The sequence below is a fragment of the Budorcas taxicolor genome, chromosome 16 (assembly GCF_023091745.1).
Source record: "Budorcas taxicolor isolate Tak-1 chromosome 16, Takin1.1, whole genome shotgun sequence".
Classification (NCBI taxonomy): domain Eukaryota; kingdom Metazoa; phylum Chordata; class Mammalia; order Artiodactyla; family Bovidae; genus Budorcas; species Budorcas taxicolor.
The window spans coordinates 47,603,587-47,627,744 of record NC_068925.1 but is presented as its reverse complement, the minus strand read 5'-3'; the positions used below and the strand labels follow the sequence as shown (position 1 = coordinate 47,627,744).

At 42.9% G+C, this 24,158-nt stretch overlaps 1 protein-coding gene across 1 annotated transcript in view; it reads right to left on the bottom strand.

Annotated features, from left to right (window-relative positions):
* DNAJC11 (DnaJ heat shock protein family (Hsp40) member C11) overlaps positions 1–20,767 on the bottom strand; it is a 69,346-nt gene extending 48,579 nt beyond the window's left edge. Inside the window, exon 1 of the mRNA XM_052653774.1 lies at positions 20,636–20,767. Coding sequence (XP_052509734.1) covers positions 20,636–20,707 — 72 coding nt within the window. The 5' untranslated portion in view covers positions 20,708–20,767. The remainder of the gene's footprint in view (positions 1–20,635) is intronic.
* Positions 20,768–24,158: the final 3,391 nt, after the last annotated feature.

The following is a 24,158-nucleotide window of genomic DNA, read 5'->3' as shown; positions in this document are numbered from 1 at the left end:
AAAATAACGGCGTGATAAGCTACCTTCATGTATCAGAAGATTCAGCATCATTCAGATGTCAAACTTCCCCAAGCAGCCTACAGATTCAATGCAATCCAATCAGAATTCCAGTAGGCTTTTTTTTTGGGTAGAAACGGACAAGACAGTTCTAAAATTTATATGGAAAAACAATATGGAGCAAGAAGAAATTTTACTTTCCAGTTGTTTTACTAACCAAAGTAACTTTGAGGAAGAACTGGAGGACGCACAATACTGGACTTTAAGACTGCTCTGGTAATCAAGGCAGCATGCTACCAGTAAAAGAACAGATATACACAAATCAGTGGACCAGAAGTGAGTCCACAAACAGACCCCCATATATGTGGTCAGGTGTGCAAAGCAGAAAAGATAGTTTTTCAATAAATGATGACAGAAGAAAGGAATATTCACATGTGGAAAAATGAACCTTGACCTTTACTGTGAGATACTGGACCTGCTTGGTGAAATGAAAGGACACCAGACAGTAACTCAAAGCCACGTGAAGAAATTAAGATCTCAGAAAAGGAAATAAATGGGCAATTATAAAAGCTAGTATTATTATAAAAATGACTTGTAACTCCATATCATGTTTTCTCAATGATTTCAGACACTAACACATTAAAAAAAAAGATTACTCTAAAAGGTAATCTTATTGTAACTCCAGCTTATAACTTCATGTTTTGTTTCTACATAATTTAAGAGACTAATGCATTCTAAAAAATAATCGTTTATTTTTTAGACACACAATATGTAAAAATGTAATTTTATGACATCAATAACTGAAAGAGGTAGGACAGAGTTGCAAACTAAAAGTTTTGGTACGTTATTCAAGTTAAACTGGAGTAAGTTCAAATTAGAGTATTATAACTTTAGGATGTTAAATGTAATCTAAGGAGTTAAATGTGACCACAAAGGAAACAGTTATAGCATATACATGAAAGGATATGAGAGGTGAATTAAAACATTTCACTACAAAAAATCTGTTTAACACAAAAGATAATAATGTGGGACAAGAGACAAAACAAAACAAAAAAAACAGTGCACAGAAAACAAATAGCAAAAATATTCCTTCTTATAAGTAACTACTTTAAACATCAATAGATTAAATTCTCTAATCAAAGACAAAGACCAGCAGAACAGATAAAAACACATGACCACCTGTATACTACCAGTGAGAGACTCAACTGAGATCCAAAACAAACAGGTAGAGAGTTGAAGGATGGAAAGAGACATTCCTTGCAACCACTGTAGTAACCAAAAGAGAGCAAGGCTATTATTAATACCAGACAATACAGACATGAAATCAGAAAAGGTTATAAAGACACAAAGAAAGACATCCAATCATAATAAAAGGTTCAGTGCAGCAAAAAGATAGAATAACTATAAACTTCAGTTTCAGCATCAGTCCTTTCAGTGAATATTCAGAGTTGGTTTTCTTCAGGATTGAAGGTTTGATCTCCCTGCTGTCCAAGGGAGTCTCCTCCAACACCAGTTTGAAGGCATCAATTCTTCAGCAGTCAGCCTTCTTTATGGTCCAACTTTCACATCCATACATGACTACTGGAAAAACCATAGCTTTGACTATATGGACCTTCATCGGCAAAGTGATGTTCTGCTTTTTAATATGCTGTCTAAGTTTATCATAGTTTTCCTTCCAAGGAACAAGTTTCGTTTAATTTCATGACTGCAGTTGGCATTCACAGTAATTTTGGAGCCTGAGAAAATAAAATTTGTCACTGCTTCCACTTTTCCCCCTTCTGCTGCTGCTGCTGCTAAGTCGCTTCAGTTGGGTCTGACTCTGTGCGACCCCATAGATGGTAGCCACCAGGCTCCCCCGTCCCTGGGATTCTCCAGGCAAAAACACTGGAGTGGGTTGCCATTTCCTTCTCCAATGCATGAAAGTGAAAAGTGAAAGTAAAGTCATTCAGTCATCTCAGACTCTTAGCGACCCCATGGACTGCAGCCCACCAGGCTCCTCCGTCCATGGGATTTTCCAGGCAAGAGTACTGGAGTGGGGTGCCACTGCCTTCTCCTAAATTATTTCTGCTGCTGCTGCTAAGTCGCTTCAGTCGTGTCCGACTCTGTGTGACCCCACAGACGGCAGCCCATCAGGCTCCACCGTCCCTGGGATTTCCCCCTTCTATTTGCCATGAATCAGACACCATGATCTTCGTTTTTTGAATGTGGAATTTCAAGTCAGCTTTTTTATTCTCCTTTCACCCTCATCAAGAGGCTCTTTAGTTCCTCTTCACTTTCTACCATTAACATACACACTTCTATATGTAAAATAGATAGCTAAAAAGAACCTACTGTAGAGCACAGGGAACTCTATTCAATACTCTGTAATGACCTATATGGGAACAGAATCTAAGAAAAGGGTGAATATGTGTGTATGTATGACTGATCCACTTTGCTGTACAGCAGAAACGGATACAGCACTGTAAATCAACTATGGGCTTCCCTGGTGGCTTAGCGGTGAAGAATCTGCCTGCAATGCAGGAGACTTGCAGCAGATGTGGGTTCCGTCTCTGGGTAAGGAGGAGGAATGTTAACCCACTCCTATATTCTTGCCTGGAAAATCCATTGACAGAGGAGCCTGGCAGGCTACGCTCCGTGGGGTTGCAAAGGAGTCAGACATAACTCAACAACAAACAACAAAAACAACTATACTCCAATAAAAATAAATTTAAAAAATAAAAGGAAAAAATGAGAGAAAAAGAAAAGCTACAATCAAAAATGGCAGAAGGAAATCATAAAGATTAGAGCAGAGATAAATGAAATAAAGAACGGATATGCAACAGAAATAAAATAAAAGTTGGTTATTCAGAAAGATTACAAAAATCAACAAACCTTTGGCTAGACTGAAGGCAAAAAAGAAGACTCCAAAGACTATGAAATGAAAGTGGAGCTATTACTATTCATTCTATAGAAATAGAAAATAGTTCATAAAAGAGCACTATGAATAACTGTACACCAAAAAAAATGAAAACAGATGAAATGGACAAATTACTAGAAATACAAACCCTACCAAGATCAAATCATGATGAAGGAGAAAATCTGCATGGACCCATAACTAATAAAGAGATTCAAAGTGAAAGTCGCTCAGTCATATTCATGGAATTCTCCAGGCCAGAATACTGGAGTGGGTAGCCTTTCCCTTCTCCAGGGGATCTTCCCAACAAAGGGACTGAACCCAGATCCCCCACATTGCAGGCAGGTTCTTTACCAGCTGAGCCACAAAGGAAGCCAAGGAGACTGAATTAGTAACCAAAACCTCTTGACAAAGAAGTGCCCTGGACCTGATGGACTCACTGGTGAATTCTTCCAGACATTTAAAGACCTAATAGCAATCTTCAACTATTCCAAAATATTGAAGAGGAGGGGACACTTCCAAACTCATCCTATGAGGCCACTATTACCCTGATGCCAAAGCCAAACAAAGACCCCACAAAAAAGAAAAAAAACCTACAGACCAGAATCCTTTATGAACAGTGATGTAAAAATCCTCAACAGTGTACCAGGAGAGTTCAGCAGCATATTAAAAGGATAAACATTACAACCAAGCAGGATTAATTCTTAGAATGAAATGACAGTTCCATGTATGAAAACTGATCAACACAATACACCATATTCAAAGAAACCCCATACGATCATCTCAATAGATGCAGAAAAAGCAAGCACTGACAAAACTCAATACCCTCTCGTGATAAAAACACTCAGCAAACTAGCAACAGAAGGAAACTAAAAGAAACCAAAAGCCATAAAGAGGCTTTTACAAACTGAGGAAGAAAACTCAAAGCTAACATCATATTCAATGGTGAAAGACTGAAAGTGTTTCCCCTGAGTTCAGGAACAAGGGAAAAATGTCTGTTCTTACCACTTCTATTCAACACAGTATTACTGTACGTCCTAGCCAGAGCAATTAGGTAAGAAAAAGAAATAAAAAATATCCAAATTGTAAAGGAAGAAGTAAAATTATTTGTTTACAGATGATATAATCATATATAGAAAACTCTATAAAAATTCCACATACACAAAAACCTTGTTAGAACTAACAAATGAGTTCAGCAAAATTGCAAGCTACAAAGCCAACACATAAAAATTAGCTGCATTTCTATACATGAACAATAAACCATCTGAAAGTTCAGTTCAGTTCAGTCGCTCAGTCTTGTCCGACTCTTTGCGACCCCATGAATCGCAGCACACCAGGACTCCCAGTTCATCACCATCTCCCGGAGTTCACTCAGACTCATGTCCATCGAGTCCATGATGCCATCCAGCCATCTCATCCTCGGTCGTCCCTTTCTCCTACTGCCCCCAATCCCTCCCAGCATCAGAGTCTTTTCCAATGAGTCAACTCTTCGCATGAGGTGGCCAAAGTACTGGAGTTTCAGCTTCAGCTTCATTCCCTCCAAGAAATCCCAGGGTTGATCTCCTTCAGAATGGACTGGTTGGATCTCCTTGCAGTCCAAGGGACTCTCAAGAGTCTTCTCCAACACCACAGTTCAAAAGCATCAATTCTTCAGTGCTCAGCCTTCTTCACAGTCCAACTCTCACACCCATACATGACCACAGGAGCAACCATAGCCTTGACTAGCCAGACCTTAGTCGGCAAAGTAATGTCTCTGCTTTTGAATATGCTATCTAGGTTGGTCATAACTTTTCTTCCAAGGAGTAAGTGTCTTTTAATTTCATGGCTGCAGTCACCATCTGCAGTGATTCTGGAGCCCCCAAAAATAAAGTCTGACACTGTTTCTACTGTTTCCCCATCTATTTCCCATGAAGTGATGGGACCAGATGCCATGATCTTCATTTTCTGAATGTTGAACTTTAAGCCAACTTTTTCACTCTCCTCTTTCACTTTCATCAAGAGGCTCTTTAGCTCCTCTTCACTTTCTGCCATAAGGGTGGTGTCATCTGCATATCTGAGGTTATTGATATTTCTCCCGGCAATCTTGATTCCAGCTTGTGTTTCTTCCAGTCCAGCGCTTCTCATGATGTACTCTGCATATAAGTTAAATAAGCAAGGTGACAATATACAGTCTTGACGTACACCTTTTCCTATATGGAACCAGTCTGTTGTTCCATGTCCAGTTCTAACTGTTGCTTCCTGGCCTGCATACAGATTTCTCAAGAGGCAGGTTAGGTGCTCTGGTATTCCCATCTCTTTCAGAACTGTCCACAGTTTATTGTGATCCACACAGTCAAAGGCTTTGGCATAGTCAAGAAAGCAGAAATAGATGTTTTTCTGGAACTCTCTTGCTTTTTCCATGATCCAGCGGATGTTGGCAATTTGATCTCTGGGTCCTCTGCCTTTTCTAAAACCAGCTTGAACATCAGGAAGTTCACGGTTCACGTATTGCTGAAGCCTGGCTTGGAGAATTTTGAGCACTACTTTACTAGCATGTGAGATGTGTGCAATTGTGCGGTAGTTTGAGCACTCTTTGGCGTTGCCTTTCTTTGGGACTGGAATGAAAACTGACCTTTTCCAGTCCTGCGGCCACTGCTGAGTTTTCCAAATTTGTTGGCATATTGAGTGCAGCACTTTCACAGCATCATCTTTCAGGATTTGAAATAGCTCAACTGGAATTCCATCACCTCCACTAGCTTTGTTCATAGTGATGCTTTCTAAGGCCCACTTGACTTCACATTCCAGGATGTCTGGCTCTAGATAGTGATCACATCATCATGATTATCTGGGTTGTGAAGATCTTTTTTTGTACAGTTCTTCTGTGTATTCTTGCCACCTCTTCTTAATATCTTCTGCTTCTGTTAGGTCCATACCATTTCTGTCCTTTATTGAGCCCATCTTTGCATGAAATGTTCCCTTGGTATCTCTAATTTTCTTGAAGAGATCTCTCTTCAACAAATGTCTTTCCCATTCGTTGTTTTCCTCTATTTCTTTTCATTGATCGCTGAAGAAGGCTTTCTTATCTCTTCTTGCTATTCTTTGGAACTCTGCATTCAGATGCTTGTATCTTTCCTTTTCTCCTTTGCTTTTTGCCTCTCTTCTTTTCATAGCTATTTGTAAGGCCTCCCCAGACAGCCATTTTGCTTTTTTGCATTTCTTTTCCATGGGGATGGTCTTGATCCCTGTCTCCTGTACAATGTCACGAACTTCATTCCATAGTTCATCAGGCACTCTATCTATCAGATCTAGGCCCTTAAATCTATTTCTCACTTCCACTGTATAACCATAAGGGATTTGATTTAGGTCATACCTGAATGGTCTAGCGGTTTTTCCTACTTTCTTCAATTTGAGTCTGAATTTGGTAATAAGGAGTTCATGATCTGAGCCACAGTCAGCTCCTGGTCTTGTTTTTGTAGAAAACAGGTCCATTTACAATAGCATAAAAAACAAACAAACAAACAAAACTTAGATATATAGACCAACAGAATAGAACAGAGAGCCCAGAAGTAAACCCTCAAGGAATCAAATTATTTTTGACAAGTGTGCCAAGACTACTCAACCGGGAAGGGGTAGGCTTGTCAACAAATGGTACCAGGATAACCGAATATCCACATGAAAAGAGTGAAGACCATTACCTAACACCATATACAAAAATTAATGCAACTGGTTTTTGTATGTTGACTTTGTATCCTACAATTTCGGCTAATCCACTCAAACTTGATTAAAGATTTAAACGTAAGAGCTGAAACTTTAAAACTCTTAGAAGAAAACAGACCAAAAGCTTCAAGACATTGGATTTGGTGACAATTTCTCAGATGTAACATCAAATATACAGGCAACAAAAGAAAGCAAAGAGAGATAAATTGGACTTCATCAAAATTATGAACTTTCGTGAATCAAAGAATACCATCAAGAAAGCAGAAAAACAATCTGAAGAATCGGAGAAAATAATTGTAGATAGTATATATGATGAGAGATTAATAACTAGCATATATAAAGAATTCCTAAAACTCAACAAAAACAATCTGATTCAAATATGTCAAAGGACTTAATACATCAAAGAAGATATATTAATGGCTAAAAGCATACGAAAAGATGCTCAATATCACTAACCACTAGGGAAAAACAAGTCAAAGCCACAATGAGACATCACTCCAACCCATTAGGCTGGCTATTATTCAAAACAAAACAATAACAGGAAAAAAATAAGTGTTGGCAAAGACGCAGAGAAACTGGAACCCATGTGCACTGCTAGGGGGAATGTAAAATGGTAGAGCTTTTATGGGAAATAGTATGGCAGTTCCTCAAAAAAATTAAAAACAGATTTACCATGCAATCCAGAAATTCCACTTCTGGGTAAATACCCAAAAGAACCAAAAGCAGGGTTTTGAACAGATATTTGTACACTTATATTCAGAGCAGCATTATTCACAACAGCTAAAACATGGAGTGCAGCCATGAAATTAAAAGACACTTACTCCTTGGAATAAAAGTTATGACCAACCTAGATAGCATATTCAAAAGCAGAGACATTACTTTGCCGACTAAAGTCCGTCTAGTCAAGGCTATGGTTTTTCCAGTAGTCATGTATGGATGTGAGAGTTGGACTGTGAAGAAGGCTGAACGCCGAAGAATTGATGCTTTTGAACTGTGGTGTTGGAGAAGACTCTTGAGAGTCCCTTGGACTGCAAGGAGATCCAACCAGTCCATTCTGAAGGAGATCAACCCTAGGATTTCTTTGGAAGGAATAATGCTAAGGGTGAAGCTCCAGTACTTTGGCCACCTCATGGGAAGAGCTGACTCATTGGAAAAGACTCTGATGCTGGGAGGGATTGGGGTCAGGAGAAGGGGACGACAGAGGATGAGATGGCTGGATGGCATCACGGACTCGATGGATGTGAGTCTGAGTGAACTCCGGGAGTTGGTGATGGACAGGGAGGCCTGGTGTGCTGTGATTCATGGGGTTGCAAAGAGTTGGACACGACTGAGCGACTGAACTGAACTGAACTGAACTGAAAACATGGAAGCAGCCCAATGCTCATCAACAGATAAATCGATAAGCAAAATGTGGCATATAAAGACAATGGATATTATTCAGTCTTAAAAAGGCAGGAAATCCTGACATGTGCTGTAATAAGGATGAACCTTGAGAACATTATGCTAAGTGAAATAAACGAGTCACAGAAAGAGAAATATTGTACACATTTACTTATGTAAGGTACCTAGAAGTAGTCAAAATCATAGACATACAGCAGAATGGTGGCAGCCAGAGGCTGGTGGAAGGGGAGGTAAGGAGTCACTGTTTAACAGGGATAGAGTTTGAGTTCTGCAAAATGAAGAGTGTATGAGATGTAAATGGTGGCAGGTACATAACAATATGTAACCATTTAACACTGCAGAACTGTATACTTTAAAATGACTAAGAAAAAATTTGCACAAAATTTTATGTGTATCTTACAAGTTAAAAAGTTGGAAACAATCCAATCCTTTGCAACCTGGTTTGGAAACTGTTAGGACCCTTTTTAACCTATGATTTCCCTTAGTATGGGGTTCTTTTACTCCCCAGTCCACTATGCTAGTTATCTGACTGGCCCTTTTTACCTGTATTCTCACATCTTTTGAGAAAATTTTCTCATATTAATTGTTTAATAATGCCTTCCCCTTCATTTTACTTTATTTAGTACCTAAAAAATTTGGTCTTCTAATTTTTAAAATTTACTTTTGTGGATATTTCCTCATCTTTAACTTTCAGGTTTTTATTTCTGTTATCTAAGTTCCAAGAACTCCTTCTTTTTTTATGTAGTATTTCTTTTCAATGAATCACCTTACTGTTATTTCTTACATGCAGTATCTTAACTATCTGAAGGCAATCTAGTTCCCAAACTCCTTGCATTGTCTGCTTCCTTCTAGTTTCTCCTTGCTGTCAGCATGATCTCTCAGAATTCCTCTGGAGGCTTCCCTCAAACATCTGATGTTCTCTGACACTTGATTTACACTTCATAGTAAGACATTAATAGGCTATTTGGAATCTCTGTATGTGTGAACAGGTCTTGTCATCTGATGAGGTTCTTTCTGAAATGGCTGGGAGGGAACCTAGAAGTTTGATTTGGCAGTCTTTTCTCTTTATAGGCTAGTTCCTTCAGGGAAGAGCCCAGGAATAAGGGGGGAAAAGCCAGAAGCCTCACCATGCAGGGTGCAAACATTTATGTCTCCCTGCTTTTGTTAGGGAGCCACTCTCACCCTCTACTGTCTATGTCTAAGCTCCAGAGCCTTTCTGGCTCAGTTTCTCCAGGGAATAATTCTCCTGTCTTCCGGCCGGGTGGGCTAACAGATTTTCATCAGTCAGAGCTGAATACTATCATTAAAAAGGAAAAAAAAAACTTTGCCAATCTGGTAGAGAAAAAGCAAAACAACAAACAAACAAAAAACAGCCTTGTTTTAATCTGCATTTGTTAATTTACAAGTGAGGGTGAAAATTTTTCCAATCATTTATTTGCATCTCAGATTTCTTCTACTTGTTTCCTTTGTATTGTTTCCCTATTGGGGTATTCATTCTTTTTCCCCCTTTTAAAGCCAGGAGTTCCTTATATATGTTGGAAATGTGATTTTGTATCAAATATAGACTCCTTTTTAAGTCTTTATATGTGGTTATAATTTTTTAAAGGTTTTAGAGATGTTTCTCATTTTTGTAAAATCAAACCTATCCATGCTCTCTTTTCTGATTTCTGCTGTGGTATTGTGCTTAGAAAAGTCTCCTGATAACAATTTCATTGTATTTGCTTCCCTTAGATAATTAAGGCACGGAAGACACTGCTCCATTTTCACTTTATTTAATTTCTAGTGATGGAGACCATCTCTGCATTCAAAGTGACAGCACACAGTCAAAGAGTATACACTCACTCTGCTTTTATTTCCTATCTTCAATTAGCAGAGTCAGCTACAGCATGTGGGGACATCAGTATGGCTATCCATTGGACGGGCTACGTCAATGGTTCTTAAGAATGGTGTGGGGCCCCTGGGAGTTCCTGAGGCCCTTTCAGGGGGTCGACAGGTCAAAACTATTTTCATAATAATCCTCAGGTGTTATCTGCCTTTTCCTCATCCTCTCATAAGCATTGTTATTCAGTCGCCAAGTCGTATCTGACTTTTTGTGACCCCATGGACTGCAGCGCACCAGGTTCCCCTGTCCCTCACCATCTCCCGGAGTTGGCTAAGTTCAACTCCATTGAATCAGTGATGCCATCCAACTGTCTCATCCTCTGTTGCCCCCTTCTCCTTCTCTCTCAATAAGCACAGTGGGATTTTCCTGAGGTAACATAAGGTGTGATGACACTACTGCTCTGATGGTTAGTGAAATGGGTACTTGTATACTTTGTTTTCTAGAAGCTTGTAAGGTGGTAGCTTTATGCTATAAACACAAGAGTTTTCAGAGATTACCTCAATTGATTCTCAGTGTACTATCTTTCGTTCTGCCTGCAAACTCATTATTGTCCAATACATAGTTATTTTGAAATCCATAAGTTTTTCTCATAAATATTGATAGCTATAACCCACATAAACAAAAGCTCTTTGGGGCCCTCAATAATTTAAGAATGCAAACAGGCCCTGACATTAAAAAGCTTGAGATCTGCTGAGTTGGTGACACTGCAGTGACAAAGAACCCCCAGATTCCAAAAGCTTATTTCCCCCTCACACTACATGCCCATCTCAGGCCAGCTAGTTCTCTGCTTGGCAATGTCCTCAGGTCCCAGGTAGACAAAACAGACCCTTTGGAACCACCGCCCATCATGGAGGCAGAGGGAAGAGCATAAGACGCCCACTCACCTGCCCTTTAAGTGCCCCAGCCTGAGCAGCACATGCATCACTTCCACTCACGCCATTGGCTAGAGCTGGTCATGTGACCACACTCAACCACCAGGGGACCAGGAAGTGCAGCCCCTCCCTAGTTAAGAGCCAATAATGTTTGGTGTACAGCACATCTAACTAGCACAATGATATTTCATTCCATACTTTGAAGACCCGATAGAGTATACAAGCAACAACTTAGTGATACCTCAGACCTTCACTTTAAGAAAAGTAAAGCTGGACTTCCCTGGTGGTCCAGTGGTTAAGAATATGCCTGCCAATGCAGGCGACACAGGTTCAATCCCTGGTCCAGGAAGGTTCCACATGCCTCAGAGTGACTAAGCCTGTGAGCCACAACTACTGAGCCTGTGCATTCTAGAGCCCGTGCTCAACAAGAGAAACCACTGCAATGAGAAGCCTGTACGCCACAACTAGAGAGTAACCTCCCGCTTGTAACAACTAGAGAAAGCCTGCACAGCAACGAAGATCCATAAATAAATAAGTACAAATTTTAAAAAGTAAAGCTACCAGGCTTTTTATTGCTGAAGCCTATAAATTTCAAGCTCAAACTTCCAGGCTATATCTATATTACTGTATCTCAGCAACAAAACCTCCACAAACTATGTTCTTTTGGATTGTGGGAAGTCTGCCTAATTACCGCAATTGGAGATTCATGACTGCCCATATGCTCCACGACAATCCGATCGAAATAAACTGCATCAGCTAATAAAAGGCTGTAATTTTTTTACGATACTTGGTGCTCACAGAATTTAAAGGAAAAGGCAGATTTCAGAGCTAATTAACAGCAAGACAGCATGGGTACTTTGTGCTGAGCGAGAGCCGCGTCACGAGGAGAAAGGGCGCTAGAGTACGTGGTGTCGTCGAGCAGATACTGGTCACACTAAGAGACTAGCTTGTGTAAAGGTTCCCGCATGGTCTGCAGCTTCAGAACACCAGAAAACTGCCCCCACATGGCCCTACCCTCTGCTGATGCCACTTCCCCTGCTCAGCACAGTCTTCTACTCTTCGTTTACTTACAGGGACATCTTTGGAGGCTCTGGAAATAAGTTCCTGCACATGGGGGTTCATCCACAAACAATAATAGACCCTGACAATGTATGTGGGGCTTCCCAGGTGGCTCAGTGCTAAAGAACCCGCCTGTCAATGCAGGAGACACAGAAGGCGTGGGTTTGATCCCTGGGTCGTGAAGATCCCCTGGAGGAGAACATGGCAGCCCACTCCAGTATTCCTGCCTGGAAAAACCCTATGGACAGAGGAGCTTTGAGAGTAAAGTCAAACACAACTGAGTGACGGAACACTGCTAAGCAGGTGGACTCACCCTCAAGTGTGATACAGACCATCCTAGCATTTAAAATACAACAGGATTTCAAGAGAAACTAACCAATGCCTATGGTAAAAATTCAGCTCTGTTTAACTGACAAAAGGAAAAAGAACTGTACAAAAATAAATCTAATCCATTTGAAGCTTTCTACAAATACCATTACTGGTGCTAGTACAAAAGATGATAAATACATAACCTTTTCTCATCACAATAAAGAAACGTAAGAGAAAGATGATCAATATCTGCCGGATGAAAAAGGACAAGCCCTGCGGGGAAAGGCATTCCCTCCCCTTCTCACACAGCATCCAGTCTTGAACTGTGTCTCCACAGGTCTTGGCTTAAACCAGGGCCCCAGCTATGAATTTGCTGTAATCCTTTGTTCCCTGACTTTAAGCAATTTTTCTAAGGGAAAGTTTAGATTTACCAAACTGAAAATTGTCAAATGCTTCCAATACATTCCTCTAGGATGACCTGTCACCAAAACTGCAACATGTTCCTCAATACAGGTATCCCACAAAGTAAAATGCACCTGGACAAGGTGAGTATGGCATTAGCAAATATTTTGTCATTTCAAACCACCATGTTAACTGCATGTCAACTCTGCTCTAAGTACCACAAGAGATACAGAAGAAGTACATCATTCCTGCCCTCAAAGAGATTATAAACTAAGTGTGTGTGTCCAATCCCTAAAACTCCCCACACACGGATTTAACTAAACAATAATGAAGACATGGGACTTCCCTGATTGTCCAGTGGTTAAGACTTCGCCTTCCAACGCAGGGGGTGCAGGTTTGACCTCTGGTCAGTGAGCTAAGATCCCACATGCTTCACCCAAAAACACATTAAAATAGAAACGATATTGTAACAAATTCAATAAAGACTTTAAAAATGGTCCACATAAAAAAAAAAACAAAACCTAAGTTCAGGGCTGTCAGAATGGAAAGAAAACTTCATGGAGCCAGTAGGGTTGAAATAATGCAAAAGGTAGACTGAGTTTGTTTCAGTATTGACAACAGGCTGGGGCATTTCAGGGGAAAAAAGCGCCCCAAGGAAACAGGTGAGGCAGAACACTGACAGACTGGCCTCATTAAGGCAAAAAAGGCAGGAAGTAGGCAAGAAATTAACGCGGACATCCCCCGCCTGCTCATTCACTTGGCAAACATCTGGCAGGTATGTGTCATGTGCCCACACAGTGCTAGGGACCCAGTGGCGAGCCAGGCAACCACGGTGCCTGACCCCACATGGAGCCTGCTTTGCAGTGGAAGAAAACAGAACATCAGCACAGAGTGGGCAGAAAATATAGACAACATCTAGCTTGTAAGGGGCTTTAAAAACAGAGCCAAGAATTTGACCTTTATCCAATAAAAAGTAGGACATGACAAAAGATTTCTGGCTAGAGAAACGTGATCAGTACTGTGTGTTAATATTAACTCCAACAGCTTGACGGAAACTGACAAAAGGTGAAAACAGAGAGACCTGAAGAAAATAGAAATGAGGGAGTCAAAGTATTGAGAAGGGACTCAATACTACTCGGAGAAGAAAAATCAAAGAGCATCCGAGGCTTTTCACTGGGATGCACAGGGGAGCATGAAATTGGGAGGCAGCCGGACAGAGGCGGCAGGTGATACAGACATGTAATCGTAATGGCCAGAAGGCAGAGGTGCAGTCAGAGCAAAGCTAACAAAGTACCAGCACCAGTATTTCCTCCTTTAACATTCAAATACTCATAAAATGCCTGGAGACTGGCATCAGAACCCCCATATTTCAGATAAAAACAGTGAATATCTAAAAGGCTAACTAAGTGACGTGTCTGAGATGGAGAAATTTACCTGATTATGTATCCCTGACCCAAAACCTGGCCAGAAATTAGAACTCGTGTGTAGCCTGGCTCAAACCAAACTTTGGTAGACGGACATTTACAAGAAGGACATTTATTATACGAACCTGTCAAAGGACTCATCCGAATTCTGTGAAGAACTCCTACAAATCAGCGAGAGCACTCCTTATTAACTTTTATGCTCATGATACTAATAAAAATATACTGGCATTTACTTTACATAATAATGTGCCCATTACTATGCTAAGTACTTACATGCATTCTCGATTAATTCTCCCAACAGCACTATGACAGTAAAATTATCCTCTGGATTTTATTGATGAAGATACAGGTTCAGAGAGGTTAAGGAACTTAGCCCAGGTGGCTACAAAGTCAAACTTGGACTAGACTTCAAAGGCTTTGTTCTTTAAGCCACGGACCTCTTCTGAAACTCCATCTTCACCTTTGGCCTTTTCAAATCATCTTCAATACACTCACAGGTGCCTCACATGCCAGGTACAAGGTGAGTGATCCTAACTGTCCCTCCCTAAAGCCCACCTTTGCTGAGTATGGAGGTCAGACGCACACATTCTATTTCTCATGATTTTCGAAGTCAGCTTCCTGCCACCACTTTATTTAGGACCTTTCATTTTGAGAAGGTGGGCTTCAGAGAGAAAAAATCAAATCATCAGAAAGGCAGGAGGTTGATCAAACAATTCCAAGTTTCAACAATTAGGAATAACCTTAGAAAACTTACATAGGTTCTCCTTAACACAGAAGGAAAAACACTTAAAATTTACCCCCAAGATGGCATTGTAACTTCAAAAACAGGACGAGGGAATTGGTAAGAACAGGAACTCTAAATACTGGGGGCAAGGGGTGGGGGGCGGGGAAGGCAGGGCCTCTTCTCATCTTTAAGGTTTGTGGGGCTGAGGGGGATCCCATCCTCCAGGACAAATCCCTTCCTGACAACAGCACATGAGAGCCGGGCCAAAGGAGCAGAAATTCTGGTTCTTGATTAAAGATCACTCCAAGGGCTCAGGAGAGACTTTCCTACCACTGTACAACTCTGTCTTCATTTCTCTTCCTGGTTATATCTGTATGTTTACTTGGTGCCTTTGAGACACAAGAGCAAATAAAAAGGCCATCATCTGAGGGCAATGAGCTCAAGTTCCTTCCTGGGTCAAAACTCACAGTTCAGATCCTCTCTTGCATCAAGGGTTCAGCTTCTTTTCCCCTACACGCCTGACCTTATACTGCCTGTGGTCCGTGCCCATCTGCTACATCCTGCCCACTCGATGCCCACGTGATTCTTATAGTTTGATGTCTGTTGACATTTTACTACTGAGGAATGTTCTGCCGCAGCAAACCCGGGTGGGAACACTGTGCACTCACTGCAGGCAGAAGTGGTTCCAAAAGCCCAGGGGCCAAGCAGGCCGCAGCCATCAGACCACAAGAGCTTCTGCAAAGGAATGTGATCCATTCAACCCAGGGGCCACGAAAGCAGTAACATTCCCAGTGGTCTTTCTTTTTTTGGGGGGGAGGGTGCCCCCTTTTAAACATTTCTGCTATTTTGTCTTCTCATCTCTGTTAGCTATCTTAAATCCTCTCTTTGAACATGGTAGGGTGTAAATAATATACACGAGTGAAATTAAAACGAAAGTAAACACTAAAATTCTGTAGCCAAGCAAAACATGTGGCTTGTGTGTCCCTTAGTTTCCTCTCCATTGTTTTACAGAACTCACAGCAAACAGAAAAGCTTTCAACTGAATTCCCTTTAAGAAAAAAACGAAAGAAAAAAGAGAGGTAGTTTGGTCAATAATGTAGAACTAGAGCATTAAAATTTCAAGACCCAATTGTTTGAAATGCCCAAAGCAGAAAGGTAGTAACTAGCTTAAGGTTCATTAAAGAAAACAATTTCAAAATTCAGCCTCGTGGTGTTTGCTAATCACAGTACGAGGTGACACTAGAACTTGAGGGGTACCCTAACGGCCCCCTCCTCACCCTCAGGAAGACGCCTAAGAGCTCCACCAGTCACCATCCTGACCGCCGGTGCTGTCATCCTGTCGCTGGAGCAGAACCTCTGCCAGGCCCTGCCCTCTCTGCCTGGCCCCTTCAAAGATGACCGCTCACAACAACTTGATCTGCGTGTCCCACTCTGCTTCTAACCCAGGGCCATCTCTTTAGATCACCCCCTGGCTCTGCAGCCCACTCCCAAGCTTAGCCCAGCTGCTGGGGACCACTCGTCCCGCCACCCTAGTCAAATGCATGGCCCTGTGGGAAGAGTTCAGATAACTCTTCTGAAGAGAAAAAACTTGGTAATTTGAACAGAAAGAAGAAAGCACTGGGAATTTAGAACCTAATGCTTAGCACAGAATCTTAAATTATGCTTGGCACCATGTTTTTTTTAAATTACTACAACAGTAAACTGAGCCTGGATGAGACAGACCAAAGCCTTCTATGTACATGTATGTCTTTTTAAAACAAGCAAAACCTCATGTTTATAAAAATCCAGGAAGGAGCAACAATAAACATTATTAATCAAATACCTACTTATGCGTCAGGTACTTTATACATGGCCTCATGCTCCAATATACAACATCCTGGCTCAGACCAAGTACTTCATATTAATACATTTTTATCTGTTAGCCTATATTTCAAGAAAAGCTCCCTAAAAAACAGAGAGCAAAAAGGTTCAACTACTAGCTGCCTAGAGGCACATACCTCCCGGGGGTAAAACTGGGATTCGAACACAGGATGGTTTGGCTGCACATCAGTAAAGGAGACTCTGAGGTTGAATGACGTGTTCAAGGTCACCCTTGGGGGCCTGAGTGGCCTGAGAGCCCTGCTCTTAAGGACTATGCTCCTCTTCACTGACAGGCAGCCTTAGGAATGTGTCCACTGGGCTAAGTCAGGTTTCTGGACAACCAAGGCTCTCTCTACTTGCTCAGCACAAGCGGGTTCACTGGTGTGACTATCAGACTTTGAACCTAAGACAGCAAATAGAAAACTCATTAAAGGAAACCTTCGTAGAATCACCTTCACATCCCTCATTAAGACTAATCACCTGCCCACCAGGTTAGATAAGTACCTTAGGGCTTTAGGTACCTATGTGCGCACTGGCTTACCACCCTTTTACATTCAATTTCTGCAGATGACCCTGCCACCCTGGCTGGGGGTTGGGTGACTGTCCCCCAAGGTCAATCTTGGCTGTGACGGGTAGACCTTTCTCTTTTGCTCTAGCCTTTTCGTCTGCAATCCAAACTCAGATTTTTCAGCCCCAACTCTGTGACTGTAACGTGCAGCCAGAGTAACCCAGACAACCAAAAACTGTGGAGACGATGAGATGCCCTATACCAGGGAAGGAATGAACATGCAGGGACTTTGGGAAAACTTTCTATTTAGGTGATGACTTTGCACTTCTAGTTTCATGGCTATTTGGAAGGATGAAGATCCCAGAACACTGACCTCCATATGTGGGCTACAAGAAAAGACATTTCTACTTGAGTTTATTTTTTATTTAATGACTGTTTTTTTTTTACAAAAGTATCTACAACTTGAAAAGGTGATTGGCTCCTTTAAGGCTAAAACTGATTGGGACCAGAGATCTTACAACAGGTTATAAACATTTCTGACTGTTATGCGCAAAAATGAAACTCTTTCAACTACAACACTGGTTAAAGTAGGAGTTAAACTCAATTATTTAGGAATAAATTAGGTTTAAAATGTGTCAATTATAATGTCGATAAAAAGCATGTACATCAAGAAAATTTCACTAATTCTTCAGGAATCCTTTCTCCAAATAAATTTTGGAAAATCATCTCAGAAATCTCAGGTCAGAGTTTGGGCCCCCGCTGGTGCATCTGGCTATGTAAACCAGAGATGCCAATCCAGTTTCAATATGCCTAATGATAAATTATTCCCTCCCCTCAATGTGTGGCAGGCAGATAACTGCTCCACTCTGCAGATAGACAATGTAGGAACACTAGAGAAAGGGAATTATTAAAGATCAAAGCTTTATCTAGCTGCCTGCTTCACTCTCTGGGATACAATTTAAAGAGGGGACATTTTAAAGTTTAAAACATGGCAAGGGAGATTCTTAAGCAGATTTCTGATACTTCTGTATTACTCCATTTGTTATCATCATGTATCAAGCTTATACATTTAAAACTTTATTAATTAGAGTTCCCTGGTTTGGGTTCAGCTTGCTTCCATCTGAGATTCTTGGCAGAAAGTCACGAACCTCCTGAACATGAGACTTCTGAAAGTGCTCTGGGGTGCTGGTGGGAAGAGGACCTTGCCTCCTAGTTACACTTCAATGCCATCAAGCTGTAGACCTGAAACATCAATGGGGTTATTACCTTCTTTTGACCACATATGTAAGATAAAGATTACTTCTATTTTCTTCTCTAATTCTTCAGCTAAATCATGGTCTTTCAATTTCAGGATGATTTCTAATTTCACAAAAAAATCTTAGTTAAAATCAAGTTCAGAGATCACTTTCTGAGCTTCTTTCCTAATGGAACCCTGGAAAATCACACCACAGAGGATGGTGTTCTATACTGAGTTTGTTAGCAGCAGCAACACTAAATGACTTAAGCCAGAGGACTTGTTCCACAGGACTTTCACCTACAGCCAGAAATGTGGGAGGTGCCTTCACTGTTCCGGAGAAGTGAAATTTTTAAAGAAATACTTCTTTGACTTTCACCCATCAGTCTAATAACAACAAGTCCCAACATTCTGGCAATTTCAAGGTATACCTCTGACAAATGTTTACCTAGGACTTCAGCCAAGCTTACTACACTAGACCTTTTGATCATTTGCAGCCACCTAAGATTCCAGGGGCTTTCCAGGTGGCACTAGTAGTAAAGAACCACCTGCCAATGCAGATGTAGGAGAGGTGGGTTTGATCTCTGGGTGGGGAAGAGCCCCTGGAGGAGGGTATGGCAACCTACTCCAGTATTCTTGCCTGGAGAATCCCATGGATAGAGGAGTCTGGCGGGCTATGGCTCACAGGGTTGCAAAGGGTTGGACACGACCGAAGTGACTTGGCATGCAAGATTCAGTGAACAGGTATTAGTATCTTTCCCCAGGCGAACTATAAATGAGTGGTAAGAAAGGCTGATTTCAGAAAAGCTGGTTTCATTTACCACTTTACTTCTGAGAACTGGAGAAAAAGAATAACGAGCCAGACAGCTCCATTCAAAGGGAAAGAAATAGAGGCCAAAGAAGCCTCACCAATGACTCGTTCCAAGAATCTCTAGGTGGCCCTACTGCAGCCTAACAAGATCTGAAATTCACCAAAATATTTCACTGGATGTTTCCACAGTAAATAGTGACTAACACATTTAAGGAATTTCCATGTGGAGTGCCCAAAGAGTCCAGCAGCTCTGGAGTCTGAGGAGTGGTAAGCTAGGCAGTACAGCACAGAGATCAAGAACTGGGGCTTCAGAGTCAGACTGCCCAGGGCTGAATCTAGGCTCTTGCAATTTCTAGTGGTGAGGCTTTGGGCAAGTTACTTTATCTCTCTATGCTTCCGTTTCCTCAGGGATCAATCAAGAACTCTCTGAATACCTACCTTAAAGGCTAATACAGTAATTAAGTGTAATAACATAAAACAAAGTGTCCATTCAGCACTGTGGCCCTGCACAAAGTGAGCACTCACAGAACATTAGCTATTATTAACATCAGGCAGACCTGAGCTCACTGACATAACAGCCTGACCAGTTTTGCCAAGGACAGCCAAATGAGGCTAGTTCTGATCACTGGAAAATCTGATCCAGAATCAGAGATCCTATGGCAGGGGTGGGAAGAAGACCCTACCTAGCAGTTTAGAGAGAGAGTTCACTTCATGAATATGACCTGACCTTGGAAGCCTCTCTGCCCTTCACGCAGACCTCAAATGTACTTGTCAACAAGAAAGGAAATTTAATTGGGCCCCCACTATGTCCAAGACACCAGGTGAAGCTGTCTAGTGTTATCTTTCAATCGGTGAGGAAATGAGGGATAAGCACTTGGCGTCTGGAAACGCGGATGCAAGTGGCGGCGTTAACTCTTCCTCGCTTATTCCTGAGTTTATTCCTAACCTGGGCCTCCGAATGGAGGCTATTTGTCCAGGAGACTCTTTCTTCAATTTCTGGAAGCCGCTCAGGAAGAAGGAGGACACAGGACACGTGCCTCTGAGCCTGGACTCACTTCAGAGGCGGGATGTCCCCGTGGAAGACTTGGGGACCGGACAGACCCCTGGGGAGGTTCTCTGGTGGCTTTGACCTTGGCGCCTGGGACTCCGTTTCCCATCCTGCCGGCTGCGGGACGATGACACAGCCCCTCGGCCTAGGCGGGTGTGTGAGCCGAGAGTGACAACTGGTCCTGGAGAACTTGGATTACCCACTCCACCTTCACCTCGGGACCCTGTTTCCCTCTGGGGGTGCGGGGCCCTCTGGCTTTGCCGGGACACAGTGCACGCGGCGCACCGGCCGCGGAGAGCTGGGGGAGAGGCCAGATAGGATACCCCCGGCGCAAGGGTCAGGGCGGTGGGGACAGTCTGGCCGGCCAGCGATCGCGCACGTCAGCCGGGGTCACGCGGCCTCCCCGCCAGGGTCCGGCCGCCCGAGGAGGGAAAGGGGCGGTCGCTGCCAGCCTGGCCCCGCCTGAACGACCCGGCCCGGCCTCGGTCCGGACGGCGGCCCGCCGCAGGCCTCACCTCCCTGCGCACGTTCAGCAACGAGTAATAGTCTTCATTGTCCAGCTCCTCCTCGCTCAAGGCCGTCGCCATCTTCGCAACCTTTCACCCCGCCAAACCGGCAAAGCCGTGCACAAGAGGGACCGACCGTCCGCGGCCCAGATAGCGCGAGCGGGCGCAGCTGCCCCACAGCGGCCCCTGGCGCTCTGGAGTCGCACCGCCTCCGCGTAGCCCGGAAGGAGCGCGCCTGCGCCCTGCGCCCCGGCGCGGCCGAGGGCGGGCCCAGTCCCTCCACGTGTTGTCCTGGGACCGAAAGCCGAGCCCGGGCACCCTGGGGCTGTGCCTTGGCTAGAAAAAGCGAGTTTGCGCTCACTCCCGGGGGTCGTCACATCTGGACGCCGAGGAGACAGACCTTTGCGACACCCTCTGTCTCCCCCGCAGGCATCCAGTGCGGGGCACATCCGGATCCTCACCTGGGCTACGTGGCCAGCTCCCCACCTCCACTCTCACCCCGGTACCCCTCCGACGGGAGGTTACGGGAGGCCCCACATACTGATTTGTCTTTGCACAGGAAGCTTCCAGAATGGCATGTGTTCCTCCAGTGGTCTTTCACTTTTCTCTTGACAACCCTGCCCAGGAGACAGGCCTCCTCATTTTCATTTATTATTGTCGTATATTTGGGGCATCGGGCAATTTTTCTGCTGCTTAAATGACGAGGCTATGGCCATTGTGAAAGTGAAAGTCGCTCAGTCGTGTCCGACTCTCTGCCACCCGGGGGACTATATAGTCCATGGAATTCTCCAGGCCAGAATACTGGAGCGGGTAACCTTTCCCTTCTCCAGGGGATCTTCCCAACCCAGGGATCGAACCCAGGTCCCCCTCATAGCCATTGGGTTTCCACTATAATTGTTTCTGGCAGGCGTATATATCTACCGACCCCACCCTGGAGCTGTTCTCTTGTAAATTTCTACCTTATGATTTAGCATTGGAGTCGAATTGATTTCAACCTTGTGCCTGTGGCATGGTGCGTTGTTCAAGATGCCTTTTCAATCATTTAAATAATTTAAATGTCTTATAAACGATCCAGTTATCAAGAGAAAGTGGACAAGAGTGCCCATGGTCTTGTCACCTGTTTGGTTCATGCCGACTTGTACCAATTCTTCGCTAATTCTCAATAATGTTTGCTCCCTAACTAACCATTGATTTAGAATCATCCTTGCTGCCCTTCCTAAGCCAGTCTCCTGGGAAGCCCCAAAAACCTGTCTGTGGATTTGAGAAATTGATTTCTTTCTCTTCCTAATTTTTGACCATATGTGCATCATCTGGGCTTGTGTACAGTCCCTTGCAAGTTGCCCAGCCCTCTTAAGGCTCTCTTGGCATGAGTCACTTAGGTGTGCTGAGACCGGTTATTCTGGAGTGTTGAGTCAGTCTGGAACAAACTGTCAGCCCGAGTTGTAAATTAAGACCTATTTCTTTAGCTGTGTGAGGTTTCCTCACAATAGCTTTCTTTCACACACACTCATATTCCATCAGCTAGTCCAGAAATTTTTTTGTTATGATCTTTCCTTTTTTCTCCGTTGCAGAGCAGTGATTAGGGCTAAACTGCACGCTGACATTTGCTGGTTTTTAAGAATGTCTTATCGAGAGGCTGGGGGGAAAACTAGAATGTTGTGATATTCCTTTTTTTCCTCCCGTTTGTAGACATTAATTGGGCTATAATGCTCAGTTGGGTAGAGGAGCTCTTTGCCATCTTTCCTCTGCTTTGGAAAACACTGCCTCTAGGAATTACAGAAACGGAACACAGCATATGTCTCAGAACGCCCAGGTCAGTGTTGCTATGATTGAGAATGACCTGATTTTTATCACCACTCAAACAAAATAAATAGTGACTCAGGGATGCTCTGTGCTTTCGTCCTCTCTTGGGTCCATGGTATTTTGTGTTACTTGGTTACTTGGAAAGTGATTGTGACAAGTAAGAAATAAACTTAGATACACTACGGGCTCAAGAATATATTGACTTTGGAGATTGGCTCTCTCGTTCCTCTCCTCCAAAAACCATAATCTCTGATGGGCAAAATAATGAAAACTGAAAGATGTACAAATTTATAAGTTAACACACACATCCAACAAACTACTCATGCCAGAGCAAGTGACAGAACTCAGTCACATTAACTCACTGCCTTGCACTTTAGTTTTCCTTTGATTGGGTAAAGTCACAAAGCAATTTGTCACTTAGTTGCAAAGCGTAATATGTCAATACTTATGTAATATAGTCTTATAACTATATAACTATGTGTGTGTATTATTATATATGTATATAAAATTGAAATGGGGAAGAGGAGAGGGCATAACCTTTATTTTTTAATTTTTTAAAAGTCTTTCTTGAATTTGTTAGAATATTGCTTCTGTTTGTTTTATGTTTGGTTTCCTGGCTCCAAGGCATGTGGGATCTTAGTGCCCCCATCAGAGATTGAACCCTCAACCCCTGAATTGGAAGGTGAAATCTTAACCACTGAACCACCAGGGCAGGTCACACAACCTTTAAAAGAATGATTGCTGTTGGGGATATACCAAGATCTGGTCAGAACTGATTATATCCAAGATGGTGGAAGAGTCACCCTCCAGTGGAACTTGAGTCTCATTCTATGCTCATTGTAATTCATTAGCTAAGTGACACACCCACAGGTGCCGTGACAGATGGAACAGTGTGGGTTGCTCGGTCGTGTCAGACTTTTTGTGACCCCATGCACTGTAGCTCACCAGGCTCCCCTGTCCATGGACTTTTCCAGTTGAGAATACTAGAGTGGGTAGCCATTCCCTTCTGTAGAGGATCTTCCTGACCCAGGTGGTGGCTCAATTCCTGGAAATCCCTGCCCCTTCCCCCAAATAGTTGGAATAATCCTCTCACTCATCAGTGACTAAGTCGTGTCTGACTCTGTGCAACCCCCTCTGTAGCCTGCCAGGCTCCTCTGTCCGTGGGATTCTCCAGGTAAGAACACTGGAGTGAGTTGCTGTGCCCTCCCCAGGGATCTTCCTGACCCAGGAATTGAACCACATCCACCTGCATTGGCAGGTGGATTCTCTACCACTGAGCCACCTGGGAAGCCAGCCTATTAAAAACTAACTACTGCATATTTTGGGGTCTCCCACCTTCTGAGAGTGGCCCACGCTCTGACTGTAGAGTGTGTTTCTCCCAGGGTCACTCTTGCCTTTTGAGACAGACTGCATTCTGTCTCTGGAACATATCTCTCTCTAGATAAATCCACTTCTTACCTATCACTTTGCCTCTTGTTGAATTCCTTCTGCATGGAGACATAAAGAGCCTGAGCTTCATTAAGTCCTTACAGCAGGTATGTGATTTTAATAAAAAGACAGTGGGTTCAAGTCCCAAATCTGAGTTTGGGCTGGATTCAAATCCCAACCTGAGTTGTGAGTTTTCATGACTGTTACTGTATTCTCTCATCTTAACTGTAACCACAAGGATACTCACCTCTACCATCATCATCTTCAGAGTGACCCCAGATCCTCTGGCTTCTCTGAGCCA